The 18,265-nt window shown below is 48.0% G+C and overlaps 1 protein-coding gene across 2 annotated transcripts in view; it reads left to right on the forward strand.

The window, feature by feature from the left end:
• Pxdn (peroxidasin) overlaps positions 1 to 17,165 on the forward strand; it is a 77,679-nt gene extending 60,514 nt beyond the window's left edge. For both annotated transcript variants that reach the window (XM_021178873.3, XM_029484621.2), the window contains 7 exons: positions 1,621 to 3,124; positions 5,441 to 5,575; positions 6,256 to 6,464; positions 11,312 to 11,432; positions 11,695 to 11,824; positions 13,904 to 14,017; positions 14,886 to 17,165. In XM_021178873.3, the coding sequence (XP_021034532.1) occupies positions 1,621 to 3,124; positions 5,441 to 5,575; positions 6,256 to 6,464; positions 11,312 to 11,432; positions 11,695 to 11,824; positions 13,904 to 14,017; positions 14,886 to 15,005 (2,333 nt within the window). In that variant the 3' untranslated portion in view covers positions 15,006 to 17,165. The remainder of the gene's footprint in view (positions 1 to 1,620; positions 3,125 to 5,440; positions 5,576 to 6,255; positions 6,465 to 11,311; positions 11,433 to 11,694; positions 11,825 to 13,903; positions 14,018 to 14,885) is intronic.
• The last annotated feature ends 1,100 nt before the right edge of the window (positions 17,166 to 18,265 follow it).

An 18,265-nucleotide genomic window follows, 5' to 3' on the forward strand; every position in this document is an offset into this window, starting at 1 on the left:
ATCAAAACAGCCACATAATGATCCCAGGATCAAGGATCCTCATGCTCAGAGCACAGTTTTGTTAATGCTGCTTGAAGACACTGACCCAGCCAAGGCCTTCCCCTTCCTCATTCTCTCTCCCGTGCAGACTATTACGGGTTTCAGACAAGCCATCTGTGCATGCAGACACCTATGCACACGCATTTGTGTATACCAGGACTTTGAACAATGTAGGACCTGATTAACTAGGCTGATTGATCTGTGTCTATTTGGGCCTTGCTGTGTGTCCTCCCTACAGATTGTCCTTCCTGCACGTCTAGTTCTTGTGTGCCAGAGATGAAAGGAAAGCTTCCTGGGCTGATCTTGGGGTAGCTGATGTTTCCACTTGCTTCTCCCAACCTGAAAACCATCATGGATTTTTTGTATGGATATTTTACAGGTCATCCGCTATAAGAAGGGGCTCTCTTACGGCCTTTAAAATGTGTAGACTGGGTCTCCGGAGCCAGACATAGGCTAGAGATACTTTAATGAAAAGTTGCAGGGCTGGCTCTGATCAGCAGAGAGAGCAAGCAAGAGAGAGAGAGAGACAGAGAGACAGAGAGAAAGAAAGAAACAGAGAATACACAGGGATGTTGGTCTCATGTACCTGGATATATACACGTGTGAATGTGAATGTGCCCACGTATGAGCAAGTATCTTGCATATTTTACATAGAAGCATGTCATATGGCTATGCAGGCAGGATTGTGTGTGTTTATGAGAGTTCATCTGTGAGTGTGTACACCTGAGTCTCAGTGAGTGAGCTTGTCCTCAGATATTTGTGCTTGTCTGAAGACTGGAACACTCTGTAATGGAGGGATAGAGAGGAAGGGGAAGGCCTTGGCTATGCCAATGTCTTCAGGCAGCATTTGATGAAACAGCTCTGAGCATGGGGTCCAGAGGTGTTTATGTACCTATGTTTTGATGGCTTTAGGAAGGTCATAGAGACCTTTTAGAGTCATGCTGCTGACCAACAAGACCTGGGGTTTTCCTGTAGCTGATGGGTAGTCCAAGGCTTCTGAGCAGGAAGGCAACCTAGTGGAAGTCTGCCCCTGGCTGGCCAGGTGGATGGGTGTGTCTTATGGTGGATTTTGTGAGATGCAAGACCAGTTCATGAGCAGTGTCCTTGGTTGATGACAGAGGAAAGGAGAGGGTGGCAGGAGTCTGAGGCCCCCGTAAGTGTCCTCATACGTGCAGGTGGCTATAGGATAGACTCTGAAGAGAGGTGCTTTGGTATAGTTGTCACTGCAGTGAACACTGATGGGCATAGGGAAGCTCTTCCACAAGGAGAGGACCTAGGGCTGGTGTGGAGGAGCTTCTCTGCCTGTTCCATGGAACAATATGAGGTAGGCTGAAGGTCCTCAGTTTTGGACCTCTGAATGTGCTGGGTTTCTTGAGGAATCACTTTATTAGAGCTAGTGGCGTAAAACCATAGACCCGATGGAAAGGCGTCAAGACTGTCAGGAAAGAGTGAGCTGAGCAGGAAGGGAATACTCCACCCAGTCATCAGCCAGAGCATCACAGGCAACAGCGGAGACTCTGAAGGCAGTGGTCTGCACCATGACTGGTAGAAGTCAATGCTTCTCTACTGTGTTGCCTGCAGGTTACCACTACAATGATCTGGTGTCCCCGCAGTACCTGAGCCTCATCGCCAACCTGTCAGGCTGCACTGCACACCGTCGCGTGAACAACTGCTCAGATATGTGCTTCCACCAGAAGTATAGGACGCATGATGGCACGTGCAACAATCTACAGCACCCGATGTGGGGTGCCTCACTGACCGCCTTTGAGCGCCTGTTGAAGGCTGTGTATGAGAATGGATTCAACACACCCCGGGGCATTAATTCCCAGCGTCAGTACAATGGGCATGTACTACCCATGCCTCGCCTGGTGTCCACCACACTGATTGGGACAGAGGTGATCACCCCCGATGAGCAGTTTACACACATGCTGATGCAATGGGGCCAGTTCCTTGACCATGACCTAGACTCTACAGTGGTAGCCCTGAGCCAGGCCCGCTTCTCTGATGGGCAGCATTGCAGCTCAGTATGCAGCAATGACCCTCCCTGTTTCTCGGTCATGATCCCCCCCAATGATCCCCGGGTGCGGAGTGGCGCCCGATGCATGTTCTTCGTGCGATCGAGCCCCGTGTGTGGCAGCGGCATGACGTCCCTGCTCATGAACTCTGTGTACCCTCGAGAGCAGATCAACCAGCTCACCTCCTACATTGATGCCTCCAATGTGTATGGCAGCACAGACCACGAAGCCCGCAGCATCCGGGACCTGGCCAGCCACCGTGGCCTGCTGCGTCAGGGCATTGTGCAGAGGTCTGGCAAGCCCCTGCTTCCCTTTGCCACCGGGCCACCCACTGAGTGCATGCGTGATGAGAATGAGAGCCCAATACCATGCTTTCTGGCTGGTGACCACCGTGCCAACGAGCAGCTTGGCCTGACCAGCATGCATACGCTGTGGTTCCGGGAGCACAACCGCATTGCAGCAGAGCTGTTGAAGCTGAACCCGCACTGGGATGGGGACACTGTCTACCATGAGACCCGCAAGATAGTCGGGGCAGAGATACAGCACATCACCTACCGGCACTGGCTGCCCAAGATCCTGGGGGAGGTGGGCATGAAGATGCTCGGTGAGTACCGGGGCTACGACCCCAGTGTCAATGCTGGCATCTTTAATGCCTTTGCCACTGCAGCCTTCAGGTTTGGTCACACTCTGATCAACCCTCTGCTCTACCGGCTGGATGAGAACTTTGAGCCCATCCCTCAGGGCCATGTGCCCCTCCACAAAGCCTTCTTCTCGCCCTTCCGGATTGTCAACGAGGGGGGCATCGACCCACTTCTCCGAGGGCTGTTTGGAGTGGCAGGGAAGATGCGCATTCCCTCTCAATTGCTGAACACGGAGCTCACGGAGAGGCTGTTCTCCATGGCCCACACAGTGGCCCTGGACCTGGCTGCCATCAATATCCAGCGAGGCCGGGACCATGGCATCCCACCCTACCATGACTACAGAGTCTACTGCAACTTGTCGGCTGCTTACACCTTTGAGGACCTGAAAAATGAGATCAAGAGCCCCGTGATCCGGGAGAAACTGCAGAGGTGGGTATTGGTAAACTGAGGCACCTGGATAGGTATGTAGATGTCAAGAGACCTTGGCTGTGAACTGTGATGTCACTGTCTCTAGGTTCAAGCTTCAGTGGTGGCTTGCGGTCAGGTGAGAGAAATCTGTGGTGGCTGAGATTGGACAGCCTGTGGTCTGCTGGCCAAGATGCTACATACAGAGCCAGCCCAGGGTTGGGGTAGTCGTGTTTGCCCACCTCTTTGTGCTCAGGAGGTAGACTTTGTAAATTGTAAGGAGTTTTCTGTTGAGATAGCAGTTATACTTACCTAGCTGGGACAGTAAAGTCACATGGCAAATGGGCCTCAGACTGGCCAGCCTCCTGGGCCTGGCTCTCCACCTATAGTGTGACTCATGCATGAGTGGTTATTGCTCATAGAAGAGGAGAGCTGGCCTGGGAGCTGAATAACAGATGTGGAAGTTTCATGGGGAGATGAATAACCCACCACTCAGAGGATAGAACTGGGTCTGCTCGGGATTTGGTTATCTCTCTCATCTAGGGCCAGGCTTTTTCGGACCTTCTGCCTCCTAGGGGCTGTTCAGACCTGAAGGCGTGCGGGAAGGTCTCCCTTGTGAGATACTGCAGTTTCTGAATGAGAGCTGCCTCCCTGTGCTCCAGTGCACTTACATAATGGATTTGATTATTGGCAAGGGAAGCACACGAGTTCTCCATGGGGACAATATATCTTTTTGTCACCGTTATGCTTAATTGGGATTTATGCTCACTGACTACTTCATGGGGCATCATGTCCCCATCCAGATGGCCATGGATGGCTTTCCCAGTCCATTTTTGCTTTTGCTTGCCAAAATATTTCAGAACTTCTTGGTTTCTGGTAATCTTGCCATTGCTGCTGCTGGAGATGGTGGACCTGGACCAGCTGTAAAGGGGAGAAACCTTGGCAAAAACAAGACGCGCACACACACACATATACACACACACACACACTAGTCATTTATTCTTTCTGTGAACTAATTACAAAGAGGAAAAAATGAGATGTGACTGGGAGGAGAGCTGAATGGCCATGAAAGCCTGGGCTGCCAGGATTTTTCAGCAGGCCTTGGGGAACGCAGCTGTCGTCTACTGTCCTGGCAGCCTGTTGAAGTTTTACATTTCAGGGCAGCCTGGAGATGAAGATGTGGGCTGAATCTGGGCTTCTCTCCCTGGTGGGGTCCACAGGCTCCCCCGGGGTGGGGGAGAGGGGCTCTGTAGTGCCACAGAGAGCATCACCAGCAGACCTGAAACAGATATCCTTCAGCCTTCTGCTACCCCTTTACAGACGGGAGGGCAAAGAGCAGGCATCCTGAGGTGACACTGTCATCTGGTGCCCCGGCAGCAAGGCCAGCAGCCCTCTCTGTCCCCATGGCAGGTGACTTCCAGTAAGGCCTGGGAGGCTTTAGGCCAGGGTGTTTGTCCCTGAATGTCAGGGACCACCGTTTGTGCTTGGACAGGCTAGATGGCTGCTTGATGAGAGTAGATTTGATGGAAGAGGAATGTATGTCATGTTGGAAGATGAATGTATGTCTTTTCCAATAGATTATAGGGTGCTCCTCTGTTGCTCCAAGCCTGGTGGGGAATGGAGGGTTGGGCGTAGGGGTTGGAAGATGTTATTTCAGACTCCAGCACAGTCTCTTGCAACAATTGGAACCAAGACTACCTGGTGCCTTGTAAGCTCTTGGAAAATTGCACAAGGCTAGAAAAGAAAAGCCTTTTGGCATTGCTGGTTCTTTCTGTATCTTTCTGTATGGGCATACATATTCCCAGGGCATGGAGGACCTAGGAGAATGCTTGTTAAACATTTGATAATGTTTAAGCTTCATGTTAGATATCTACCCTATTTAATTAACCAGCATTTCCATTGACAAATACATTTCTATATATTGTAGGGTTTAATCTTATTCTTTTCAATTAGACTATTCATTGTTCTTATACTGAAGGAAAAAGATAGGTGTGAGTAGATAGATAGGCTGCCTCATGAACTTGGGTGGTTCTCCCTGGAGCACAGGAAAGAATTATGTCTTAATTTTCTTATGTTTTTTGGCTTTCAAATCACTTATAAGTAAATATATATATATGTATATGTGTATATATATATATATATATATATCCTTCATATATACAAGGAAAAGGGGAAAATTCCTTAAAATGTGATTAAAGAAGATTTAAAGAAATAGCAATGAGCTCTCTCTGTCCAGTAAATGTCTGGAGGATGTGGGGGGGGACCTTTTTCCTGTTTGCAGTGTTTCATATCCCAGGCAGCTATGATGAGCACACTCAACTTTGCCCTTGTCTATTGCAGGCTGTATGGCTCGACTCTCAACATTGACCTGTTCCCGGCCCTCATGGTGGAAGACCTGGTCCCTGGCAGCCGCTTGGGGCCCACGCTCATGTGCCTGCTCAGCACACAGTTCCGACGCCTGCGGGATGGAGACAGGTGGGTGCTAGAAAACCTTGTCTTACACTGTTGGTGTGGATCCGGGACAGAGAGGACCTGTGCTTGCTTAGGACAGGGAGAGCCCCTTCCCACTTGCTGCCCTTCAGATGGCTCCGTACTTCCTCAAGGCTGCCTGGCACCTTACCCTTTCAGGCTAACACACCTGAGTCCCAGGTACCATTGGCCTCTGGAGCCAATGAGAACGGATATATTTCCAGGAGCCTTTTGACCGTCCAAGACAGTACCGGGATTAGAGCATTGTTGTTTGTTTTGTTTGGGTTTTTGAGATGGGGTCTCACTTGTATAGCTTGGGCTCATGCTCAGATGTGCACCCTAACAACCTTACTGAGACTTGAGGCTTTTGGCAAGATGTTTTTTTTTTCTTTTTAATAATGTTAATTTACTTTAGGAAATGGGAAAGAGGCCAAAGCATCAGCTGAGGAGTTTAGTTAGGAGTTTCGATATCCATCCTTTTGTCAAGAGTAGCCATCTTCTGGCTGTTTTCTCTCATTTATTGGGTGGGAATTTGAGCAATGGTGGCTATATATTTTTTTTAATTCTTGCTAATTGAATCCATGATTTCCATGTTGGAAGGATGTTCTCTTGAATCCTTGCAGCTGACATTCTCCGTGCCCTCTGCTGACCCCACTGACCCTGCTCTTTTCATCCCCGGAGTCCAGGTTGTGGTATGAGAACCCAGGCGTGTTCTCCCCCGCCCAGCTGACTCAGCTCAAGCAGACGTCCTTGGCAAGGATCCTTTGTGACAACTCAGACAACATCACCCGTGTGCAGCAGGATGTGTTCAGGGTGGCAGAGTTCCCCCATGGTTATAGCAGCTGTGAGGACATCCCCAGAGTGGACCTGCGAGTGTGGCAGGACTGTTGTGAAGGTACATGCTGCCAGCACCCTGCCCTGCCCTCACTGTCTCCCCATTGCTGCTGCTTTGCCTGAGAACGGGGAAAGTGGCCTTTGCCCCTCGGTGTGGGAACTGTTTGTGATTGCTTTGCTTAGTGAGCGATTACATGGTCTGAGGGAAGAATGTCCAGTTTTATCTTTTATTGTAAAAGCACCTAGCCTTGAGCCTTAGCTATATAGGTTGGTAATTCCACTCACTCTGCCTCTTGATAAACTTAGGAGGTACCCAGGGCTAGAGGGTTGCTTTACCCTGTAGATGTACACTAAAGTGTGGGTGGAAGTTCAGTACAGAAGATGCTCACACCAACCACTGAGCCAAGTGTGGTCATAAACTCCACGCGCTTAATGTCACATTTTGTCCTACTGTGAGTACAGTGCACTTCTCGATGGCAGTTGTCACTGCAGATGTCTCATGTTAAGATGTTCCTAGAAGATCTTTGCAGCCCCGTTGTAATCTTAGTCTGCACCTTGTATCGAACAAAATGCTATGCAAAAGAGAACAAAACTTGAGTGAGTTTGCATTAGCATATCTAACCTATTGAACAGCTTCATGTGCGCGCTTGTGCGTTGAGCCCCGTGAGTCCTGCCCACAAAGGATAACAATCGGCTCCTCCAGGAAGCACAGCAAACACGCTGTGTGATGCTGATACCACCCTGTAACTTGCAGGAAGGAGTGGTGGACTTTCTTCTCCAAGAGCTAGAGGGTAGCCTGCAGGTGTGAGAGGTCTTGATGTTAGCTCTGGAGAATCTAATAATGGGGTCTGTGCAGTACGTTCCTGTCAGCCTGGGCAGGCCTGCTCCTGGCCATGTCTGTCCATCTCACAGAGGCCACCAGCACAGCCCTAGCAGCCACTGGCTTCTGTGGTGACTGTTCTACAGTCTCTTTCCCACTTTACATTCTTCGGTTCCTCTCTTGGTTAACCTCCGTTTCCAGTTTCTAATTGGACTGCAATTTTGGCTTTATTCAAACTATGATCAGAGCCCCATAGATAATAAAGCTGGGGACATTTACAGCCTAAGCCAAGTGACATAGTGTTTGTGGTGAGAAGAGGGCTCCAGAGAACGGATGCTCCAGGCACTCATGGTTCTCAGCCCTGCCCTACCCATTGGACCCTGAACAAGATGGGCCACGTAAGGCTGGAAAAGCACACAGAGTTCAGAACTGTGGTTATTTTTCTACTAAAGTAGTCACTCAAGATAATTAGTATTAAAATCGGGCTGGCTTTGGAAGCTGCATTTAATATCCTAAGAGGATGTTTGGCATGAGTGCAACTGTACGTGAGTGTGCATGACCATGTGGTTTGTCCAAAGTGATAGTTTTGCATGCCTTTCTCCCATATGTATATATTTGTGTATGTGTATATCATGTTCGTTCTCTCTCTCTCTCTCTCTCTCTCTTCCTCCCTCCCTCTCTCTCTCCCTCTCTCTCTCCCTCTCTCCCTCTCTCCATCTCTCCCTCTCTCCATCTCTCCATCTCTCCATCTCTCCATCTCTCCATCTCTCCATCTCTCCCTCTCCCCCTATATTGTAAGAAGGACATTGTGGTTACTGTGAACCTAATCCTAAATTACTGCTCTTCTTGAGATCACACGCTAGGAACTTATATCTGCTTTTCCTTCCTTTTGCTTTAAGTCTCCCAGGTTTTTCCAGTTTAAATACTTTCCTGCAAGGATAGCATCATTCTGCCTGTAGCAGACTGTTATGTTGTCTTGGAAGTAGTGTGCAAGGCCGGTCCTTACTTTATGATACGGAGCCTCTATTTTCTGATAACAACACCAGGACCCTTTCTGCTACAGAAGCTGAGCCAAGCTTCATTCTTTTACTTAGAAGTATCCATGGTTCTGGAAGGGATGTCTCTGAGGCAGGCATTGTCTTGGCTTGTGCCTCTATTCTAATCCATTGTTCCAGCTGCTGCAGAGGCTCAGTGCCCAAGGCTCTTGCCGACACAGCTTCTTCCAGATACTGTGCCTCTTAAAATAGCAGGCTCTGGCCAACCCTGAAGGGCTTCAAGATTCTAAATTTATGGTTTCCATTTTAGCCTGAACCCATTTGTAACATATAGTAGAAAACACAAAACATTGAAATCTTGCGAGAAAAAAAAAGGTTGGTTGCTGTTAACTGTTGGGGTAGGTGGTGGGTGGGTCGTGTATGTGCATGGTGTGTGCTTGCAGAGTATGTATATGTCTGCATGCGCGCAGGTACACTTGGCATGTGTATGTGTACACTTGGCATGTAGAGGCCAGGGGTTGGCATCCAGTGCCTCCTTTGTTCACCCTCTACTTTATTTACTCATCAGGGTCTTCTATTGACCCTAGAGCATGACAGTTCCTTTTGTCTCACTAGCCAGCTCACTGTAGAGATTCAAGCTCCACTCCTGATTGCTCAGCGAGAGCTGTATTTACTGAGCTGTCTCCCCAGTCTCTGTTCTAATGAAGCTTAGAAGAAGGCTCATGAGGGATCAATTCCTGCAGCTGCACCAGGATCACAGCACCAAGAGCAACACCCATGTACCCCAGAACCTGAAAGAGCTGCTTCTGAGCTGGGGCAGTGCCCATTTCCTTAAACTAGATGTGAAATTACAGCCTAGGGCCTGATGAGTCGTAGGGCATTGTCACATACACACACATGCGCATCCCACATATGTATACACAGAGGCACTCACTAGCAAATACATACCAATACTCACCTGCAGCCACAATTTGAAATCTTGCAGCAATTATTGAAATACTACAGAGAATTCAAATATGTCACCCAAATTCATCAACTGTATTAACATTTCCTATAGATTTACTTACACTTTTACTTATGCATGTTTTATGTGTGTACAAGTATGTATTATCCATAAATAAATCACAAAAGTTTTTTTTTAATAAATAAATAAACCACAAAAGTTGCAGATTTCCTGCTGCCTGCTCCTAAACAATTTACTGAAGTATAATCATAATTGGAAAATTTCACATGGAACAAATTGTTACCTAATTTTTGGATCTTATTTAAATTTTACTGTTCTCCCAATGTTAGTTCATGACAGGTTCCACCCAGGCTCCTCACTTAATTTTATTTGCAAGTTCCCAGACTCCTATATCCTGGAAGAGGTCTTAGTCTGTCTCCATCTGGGCCCTTTTGGTAGCTTTCCCTCCATGTGGGTTTTCCTGACTTTTCCCTAAAGGTTAAGTGCAACAATGGGACATGGATCGAGGCACACAGGGCTGTGTTATGTATGCTTATTTTATTCACAATAGTAGGAGGCATGAGGGACAAGTTTGTCCTATGACTAGTTAACTGCTGAAAATGTTTGACTAGAAATTCTGGTGAGTGTCAGGAGGGTTACAAACATGTGACTTCAGTTAGAATCTGAACATCTCCTTTGCATCCAATTTTTCTATTGTACAAGGCCCTGGGTGGAGAAGTAGACCAGTCTTAGGCAGGCAAGGTGGTCCAGATGAGGGTCAGATTTGGAGCATAGGTGCCCTGTATACACTGAACTTTCCAGGTGTTACCATGGTTTCATACATTTGCTATGTGAACATAGCCATTTCTACAGCAGCAATATTGAGTGTGGGGTTGCACTTAGGACCAAAGTGCATAAAGCTGACACAGGCCAGGCAGAATCATGGAGTCCAGTTGTACTTTGTGCTTGATGGATAGCTGGAACATCCATGGGAAATATGGTGGCTCTGGAGTTCCAGAACCCATCCAATGTATAGTTCTCAAGTCAGGGCCACTTGGACGCACCCATTCACATGGGACACAACCTGCCTTCTTGTTGTTCTCTGGTAATCTGGGGCAAGACTTTATGATGGAGAATCACCCTTGCCCTCTTCCAGAACCTCCAGCTTTGCTTGGCTTGGCTTCAGTTTTCAGAAAAGATTGGAGGAAGAGGTTCTAATCATTGTTGTGAAAGGCCAGGCTGCTGTGGATCTGGTTTGTGTCCCTAGAGCCATCTGAGAAGCCACTTTATCTACTCTTGATTAGTGCACAGGGCAAATTTAATCCTCCCAGCTTAACTCAGGTCAGATAATGACCAGTGACAGCAAATGCCATGCTTCTCAAGGACTGCTAGGTGGTCAGAAGGGAGGCCTTGGTTCAGTTAGCATATGTCCTCCCATTTCTAGGGACAGACACCAGGACCTACAGTCTCTCATCCATAGAGGCAGTTACCACTGGTCTCTGTCTATTACTCCTTGGCCTTGGCCAGGGTTTCTGCATCAGTGGGGTCACAGGACTTTAGAATTTGTCGAGATGGCATTTGCTTTCTTCTGGGCTAGACTACTCTAATGGGGAAAAGGAGGTATGAAAATGGATGGCTTTAGTGGATGTTGTAGGTAGGCTTAGGTGAGAGAGAATAGGGTTTCTCCATATATCCAGAGCTTGGGATGAGGCCTCAACCAAGACAAGGCAGGGTTTGCAAATGACTTGGACTTGTTGCAGGTTGATTTGAGCTGATCATGAGGTCTCATGGGGCAGAGTATCCCCTGACAAGGGCAAGAGGACTTAGATCATAAAAATAGAGTGCTAAAGTCTACATGTGTGGGCTGCAGGAGGGCATCGTGGTCACCTGGGATGCCCTGGTGCAGGCAGTTTGTCCTCAGGTGGACTTGCTTGAAGCGTTTAGCAGGTTTGAGTGCTGGAACCACAGATACTCACAGACCCACTGTTAGCTCTGTGAGTCCCTTCAGGTGCTCCCTGACATTCCTGTATCCTAATTGAAGGGGGAAGAGAGAGGATGGGTCATACAAGTAGTTCCTACTTTACATAAGGTAAGTGTATGCTAACTTAGAGTCCTTTGTAGCTCATCTCCCCACTTTGCCTTCTCACCAGACTGTAGGACCAGGGGACAATTCAATGCTTTCTCCTACCATTTCCGGGGAAGACGGTCTCTAGAATTTAGCTATGAGGAGGACAAGCCCACAAAGAGAGCCAGGTGGCGGAAAGCGCTAAGGTGAGTTTTGGTGGGCTCTGGAAGGCATCCTGCCTAAGAATTCCAGCCATCTCTGGGATAGACGGAGGTCTTGCTGTTGCTTTGGGCTCAGTCAGAGCCTCATTTGGCTCTAGCAGAAATGCCCCAAGAGTACAGAGTCCTCTGTGTCCTTCTTGACAGTGCTGGACTGTAGTGTGCTATCCTGTGCTATAGAAGGGATGCACTTAGGAACGTTGCCTCAGACTTGTACATTGACACTTTGCGTCTTATCCTTACTCCTTAGTGTAAAGCATGGCAAACATCTTAGCAATGCCACATCAGCCACCCACGAGCACTTGGAAGGGCCAGCAACTAATGATCTCAAGGAATTTGTTCTGGAAATGCAAAAGATCATCACAGACCTCAGAAAACAGGTAAGGGTGGCCTGAGTCCCCGCTGGCTGCTTCTTACTTTTGATCAGCACATCTCTTGTCCCCTGGGTTCCCAGAGACCTTGCATTTCTGAGTGATTGTGACAGTGTTGACGTGCCCTCACCTGCTGGGGCATGGCCACTTGTATAGCTTGCTTTGCTCCAGCTTGCTTCTAGCTAGGCTCCATAGAAGTCATGTCCTCATGTTTCCCAGTGAACTAGTGTGTTAGGTACTTCTGTATTGCTGCGATTACATATCATAACCAAGGGCTTACAGTTTCAGAAAGTTAAGAGTCCATGGTTGTGGATAGAGGCACAGCCGTGGGAGTAGGAAGCCAAGGTTCATATCTTGAATGGAAAGCACACGAGTTTGAAAAGGAACCAAGTAATGGTACAAGGCTTTGAAATCTCAGAGTCTACTCACACTGATGGACTTCTTCCAACATGGCCACGCCTCCTAGACCTCCCCCAAACAACTGGGAAACATTTGCCCAAATGCCCAGGACTACTAGGGGACATTCAAACCACCGCAACTGGGACACTGGGGAGTGGACAGTTGGTGTCTCTAAGTTTAGAGTACTTTGCCAGGGAATATGGCTGAGAGGACACCATTGGAATAGACAGAAAGTCCCAGAAAACTCAGGCAAAGTCATATGAAGAAGTGTAGGAGAAGACAAACCTGAATTCCTGTTGGTTAGCCATGTCTTGTAGAATAGATTGGAAATAACTGTTTCCAGAGCCTAGTCAGTCCATGATGGTAGACCGGCAGAAGTTGTGTGGCAGGGTACCAGGACTCTACACTACAGCCCTGGCTGAGGATCTATACATAAAGCCCTCTCTTTCTGCCTAAGGAACTTTGTTCTGCTTCTCTGGAGCTCTGTGTTTAGTTACTAAAGGCCTTGTTTCAAAGAGAGGGCGGCTGAGACATGGGAGGTATGGTCACTCGATGACAAAGAACATGAAGGGCATGTGCTTGAGTTGTGAGGCAGAGAAGTATTCTCCTGGGTGGTGTGGAGAGTGTCCCAGGAGGTAGTGTGCCATTAGTGACTGGTTTTTGGGATTCTTGGGTCTGGCTCTTTTCCTATCCCAAGGCTACTCATGTGATAAGCTCAGGGGAGACTCATGTAACTCAAATTCCTTTCTAGATTTAAAAAAAAAAAAAGGCCATCCCTATGGCATCTGTTCCTGCTAGATCCTTGCCCTGGCCTAGGGCTCCGTCTCTGCATTCCAGCACCCAGCTAGGTTTGCACTGAAGCACTAGTGGGTGGTGCTGGGGATTCCTAGCTCAGGCAGAGAAGCTCAGACCAACCCCAGGAGACTTCTAGATACTGATGAGCAGGTACCCTTCGGACCAAGGGTTGGTCCAGGAAGCCCTCATGGACTTAGTGTCCATAGTACTATTGCATACATTCTACCTGTGGTGTAGTTAGGGACTGCTCAGCTCGAGATGCCAGTAGACCTGACAGTGCAGAATGGCCTTGGTACAGACAGCTCAGGAAATGTTGGTCATTCCCTGTATGACCTGTCTGTGCAGCTGCCTATGGCTCGGCAGTGCTGGCTGCTATCCAGATCCCAGCCACCTTGGTCCTTAGCTATCTGGGCTTTGAGTTAACTCAGAGTCAGCCACTGATGCCCACATTAATCTCTACTTCCTGAGAATGCTCATCTAGCCTTTGGTTTTCTTCAAGGCCTCAAGCAGGAATGCAGAGAGTTAATACCTAAAACATCGGTTATGCCAGAGAGTCGTTCCTACAGAAGTTCGCTTTGTTTTGTTTGGAAATGCTGCAGCATGTCTCATTGTGAATAGCTCTTTGGCTAACTCGATTCCCGTTGGGATTTAGGCTGTTGGGTGGGAAGTCATCCTAATACAAAGACAAGGGGATCTTAGTAACAAGCGTCGATGTTCTGTGCTCTGCTCCAGCGTGGACTGGGGAGTACACTGTAGGTAGGCAGGAGGCGGGGTTGAACGCCACACGGCAAGTAGACTCCCAGCACCTGTTGTCATGTGGGCAGCCTCTCCTCCGCTGGGTATGGCTGCTGACGTTTATCTGATCAAGTCTGACTGCCTTGTGCCTTGCTGCAGATAAACAGCTTGGAGTCTCGGCTCAGTACCACAGAGTGTGTGGATGACAGCGGTGAATCTCACGGCGGCAACACAAAGTGGAAAAAAGACCCATGTACAGTTTGTGAGTGCAAAGTGAGTATGGGGGTCGGGTCTGTGTTTGTACCTGGAGAGCTGGTGGTCCAGGTGTCAGAGTGAGGTCCTGCTGGCCCTCATCCTCAGCTCTGGTTTCCCCTCAGACGCTGCAAACAGCAACTAGGGGCATTTGTGTGAACCACCTTCACAGCTAATGGTGTACGGGGAACATACACACAACCAGGAACCTGAGAACTCCACAGCCTAGGACCTGTGCTCGGAAGCTGGCTGTTACATCCACACACATACCCCCATCCCTATCGTCCAGTTTTTGGCCTGGGATAATTAGTTACAGAAAATACTATTGGATATAGTCCATCTTTGGGAAGAAGTGACAAGTAGGCCAATGATAAACCTTGCTTATGAGCACAGGTTCCCCTGACGTCCTGACAGAGATACAGAGCAAGAAGGCAGGACAGCAGGAATGAGGGGAGATCCAGGTCACCTCTTATCTAGCAGGGGACAGGGAACAGTACAGAGTACTCTAAGCATCCCTGGATTGCCTGGCTAAGGAAGACTAAGCTAGGAGAGGAAGGATTGTTTTCAGAGAAGAGCACTTCCCTCTGGCCTCAGTGTGCTTCCTGGCAGGATTTAGTGGAGATTAGGTTTGGGACAGCTCACTCCTTTGATCCTAGGCCTCACTAGGGTTAGACGACAATGGGGTCCTCCAGGGAATGTATTTGTAGCTGAAACGCTCCAATTAGTGTCTTCAGTCCCAGTCCCAGTCCAGCTGAGTCGAGCACAGGGGCTAGGAAATACTGTGGGGATGAGGGTAAGAGCCATTGGGTGTCATACTGGGTCAGGGGTCATGTGGGTCATGCCAAGCCGAGGGCCCAAGAATGACAAGAATATATCTCCCCTCCTTTAGAATGGCCAGATCACCTGCTTTGTGGAAGCCTGCCAGCCTGCAGCCTGCCCCCAGCCTGTGAAAGTGAAAGGCGCTTGCTGTCCCGTCTGCTTAAAGAACACTGCAGAGGAAAAGCCTTAGTGTTCCCGAGCTGAGCTCCTCGAAGCTGGTCCACAGAATACTTGTGAACCTAGATGACAACATGGGGAGCTTCAGACCACAGGACAAGTTGGGATCTCAGACATTTCAGGACCTCTGCTGTGCCATCGCAGAAGCAGCCAGGGCTGCTTCACACCCTGTGTTTGTAGAAGGAAATTGAGCAGGTGGGAGTGGGTGCAGGCTCTGGCCCTCACTTCATGTTAGACTTCTCAGGTTTATATTTAAGTGTTTTTAAATGGAAAATTGGTGCTACTATTAAATCACACAGTTGAGACATGGGTTTCGAAATTGCTTCTGCCTGATGATGCCACTTCTGTTTAAGGGAGGCAGAAGGTCTTTGATAGGCTTCATTTAAACAGAAGCATTTGGCAAATGGAACAGGATCTTATAAAATAACATCCTGGGCCAAAATCCCTACAGGGATACTAGGGCTTTCTCCCACTGCTCCTTCATGTCTGCCATCTTCCCCTTCAGGGCCCTTCAGCGTCTAATACCAATACTGACACAATCCTGCACCTTGTGACCATGTCCACCCTTCTACACAGGACTGTCACATTATTAAGCCACAGTTAGAAATAATCTTGTTTCCACTTAAAACATGTGTAAATACTGCCTTGCTGTAAATTGAATGTGAAATCCTTTGGTCCTATGCCATGTTGAGTGACCTGAACAGCCCCTTGCATCGGTAGGATGGTCTGCAGCCATCACCTGCCTTGGTTCCTGGCCATGGTGTAGGGAGGGTGATTCACTCTCCAGGTCTTTTGAATAGGTGACAGACAGGCAGAGCCTGAATGTCAAGAAATTCCATTGTATGAATGCTTTAAAGGAAAACGTTCCCTATACCTCATTATTTTTTATTGCATGATGTTTTATAAAAATTTGCCCATTTTAGATGTTAGAAAAATTATTTCCACTATGCAAATTTCTTTTTAATTCAGTGAAAAGCAACTATTATACCTCATAGTCTCTTGTTTTTAATTGACCAAAATATTCCATTCTATTCTCACAAGGTTCTGAGGTCTCTGCCTGAAAAAGCAAGTCTCACCCTATAGACACTGATGTGCCCAGCACTGCGTGCCAGCCATTGTGGGAACACAAGAGGGTCACCTGCCCAAGGGCTAGGGAGGAAGACCTCAAGGACACAGAGGAGTTGGAAAAGGACAAAATAGGTGCCATTTTAGGGAGACCATGGTCAGATAGGGGGATGCTCAGTTCCTTGCAGCCTCGGGCTTATGTTGGCACTAAGGCCATTGTGGTGTGTACTTATATGATCCCTATGCTGATACGATTACCTTCCTAGAGCTAGCTAGACGCAAAGCCACATGTGTAAGGCTGCTGAGCAAAGACAGCATCCCAGCATGGGCGTGTTCACGGTGGATTCACCACATTGCATATGTAAAGTGGTCCCCTTGGCTTACCCTTCATGTTGCTCATGATATTCAGAAGCTGGTGGTCCAGCGGGGGCAAGCATTTGTGAAATAGTAAGCTGAACTTAGTGATGGGATTTCAGAACAGACTTCTGTGAAGTAAGAGATGTAACCATGCATCTAAAATCAGATGGCTGTGTTAACTGCTTGGGCATAGAAATGGTGGGAGAGCCTGCCTTGGGTATCTGGTATTTCACATGAGCCCCAGGGCTATGTCTTGTGACAAGGCACACAAGTGTCTGTGGACTTAGACAGGTGCCAAAGGTTTTTGTTCTCTGTTCCTATGTGGGAGGCTGGCTGTGATTTACATTAATTTCTGTATTTCAAATGAAGATGTCTGCAGATCTCCATTTTGATGTTACAGCCTCATTGCCCAGGCAGTAGGCAGTGCCCAGACACCCTTTCTGACTAGCCACTGCACTGGGCTTCTGTGATTCAAAGTAGTGTATATATTTATTTACTTCTCTGACTGTTGCCAACAGCCAAATGCCATTTTATGTTCCTTGTATTCAGTCCATTACCAAAGAGGTGTTTGCACTTTGTAACGATACCTTTCAGTTCAAATAAAAGGACCACATCGTTAAGTGGAGAATCTGTCCTTTTTACTTTGACACAAACAATAACTTGTTCACTGAATGATGTGGAAGTAAGAGGAAGGGGTCCAGTCCTCCACAGAAACCCAGAGCTATGCTGTGAGCCACTGTGAGGAAGAAAAAGGAAAGAAATGGGGAGGGGGTAGTTAAGAGGAACTTTTCTTTTTCAGATAGGGATGCCTCAGCCAGCCTGATGCTATGTGGGTTCAGCCCCTGGAACAAACCTCATGAATTTATTTGTGGACCAGTATTTTCCACCTTCAGGAAATGCATGGTACTTTTGGCCCTCTGAGGGGACAGGTAGCCTCTGCTCTTCCAAAGCATGAATAAAGATCGTGCAGATCTCATCACACCATCAATGTAGAACGGTTTCCGTGTGTTTGTGCTTATGTGTGGCCTTCAGCCTGAGCAAGGTGGCCTGGGACACAGGATAGGGAAAGGATGCTGTTCTGGTGGATGCAGAAAGTCGACATTGTCATTACAGAGCCTGGAGTAGATGATGCTGTTCATTTAGCTATCATGCAAGAGTCTCTCATGGGACATGGAACTCACTAATTAGGCTAGGATGGCTGGCGGAGAAGCCCTAGGGATCCTCCCCACCCCTACCACTCCCACCCCAACCCAGCTCCTCAGTGCTGGTATTGTAGTCACATAGCCCTGTTTCTAACTTTTTACACGGGTGCTGGGGATCTGACCTCAGGCTCTGATGCTTATGCGGCAAGCACTTTGAGCTTTTGAAGTTTGCAGATCATTTTAGAACTTAAATGAGAAACATGAATGTGCCTTGCTGTGGGAGAGGATGTGTGGGATTCTCTGCTGCACTGTCCTGGTGAGCCAGCTTTCCCACACCTGAACCACATTCTGTGACAGACTCTGTTCACATGAGGTCATAAGCATAAAACTGACTTTTGCAACCACCAAGCATCACATGAAAGTTCCAGATGCTCTTTCTTGTCCTAGAATGATAGGTATAGCATAACTAGACCTCCAGGCTGCCTAATTTTCTTGCCAAGACTGTAATGAACTACAAATGAGGAAAATGGAGCACAGAAAGGCCATTGGCCCAATGTCAGCAGAGTCTGTGAACAAAATAAGAGTAGGTCCCATGTGGTGCTTGGCCAGCCATTCCCTGGTTCTCCTTTAACATTCTGTTGACTGACAAGCACCCTGAATAATTGTTGTGTTTTTACTTCAGATGTGGAAAACCATCCCAACATCTATA

The sequence above is a fragment of the Mus caroli genome, unplaced genomic scaffold (genome assembly GCF_978045245.1).
Source record: "Mus caroli unplaced genomic scaffold, Mus_caroli_1 scaffold_14, whole genome shotgun sequence".
Classification (NCBI taxonomy): Eukaryota; Metazoa; Chordata; class Mammalia; order Rodentia; family Muridae; genus Mus; species Mus caroli.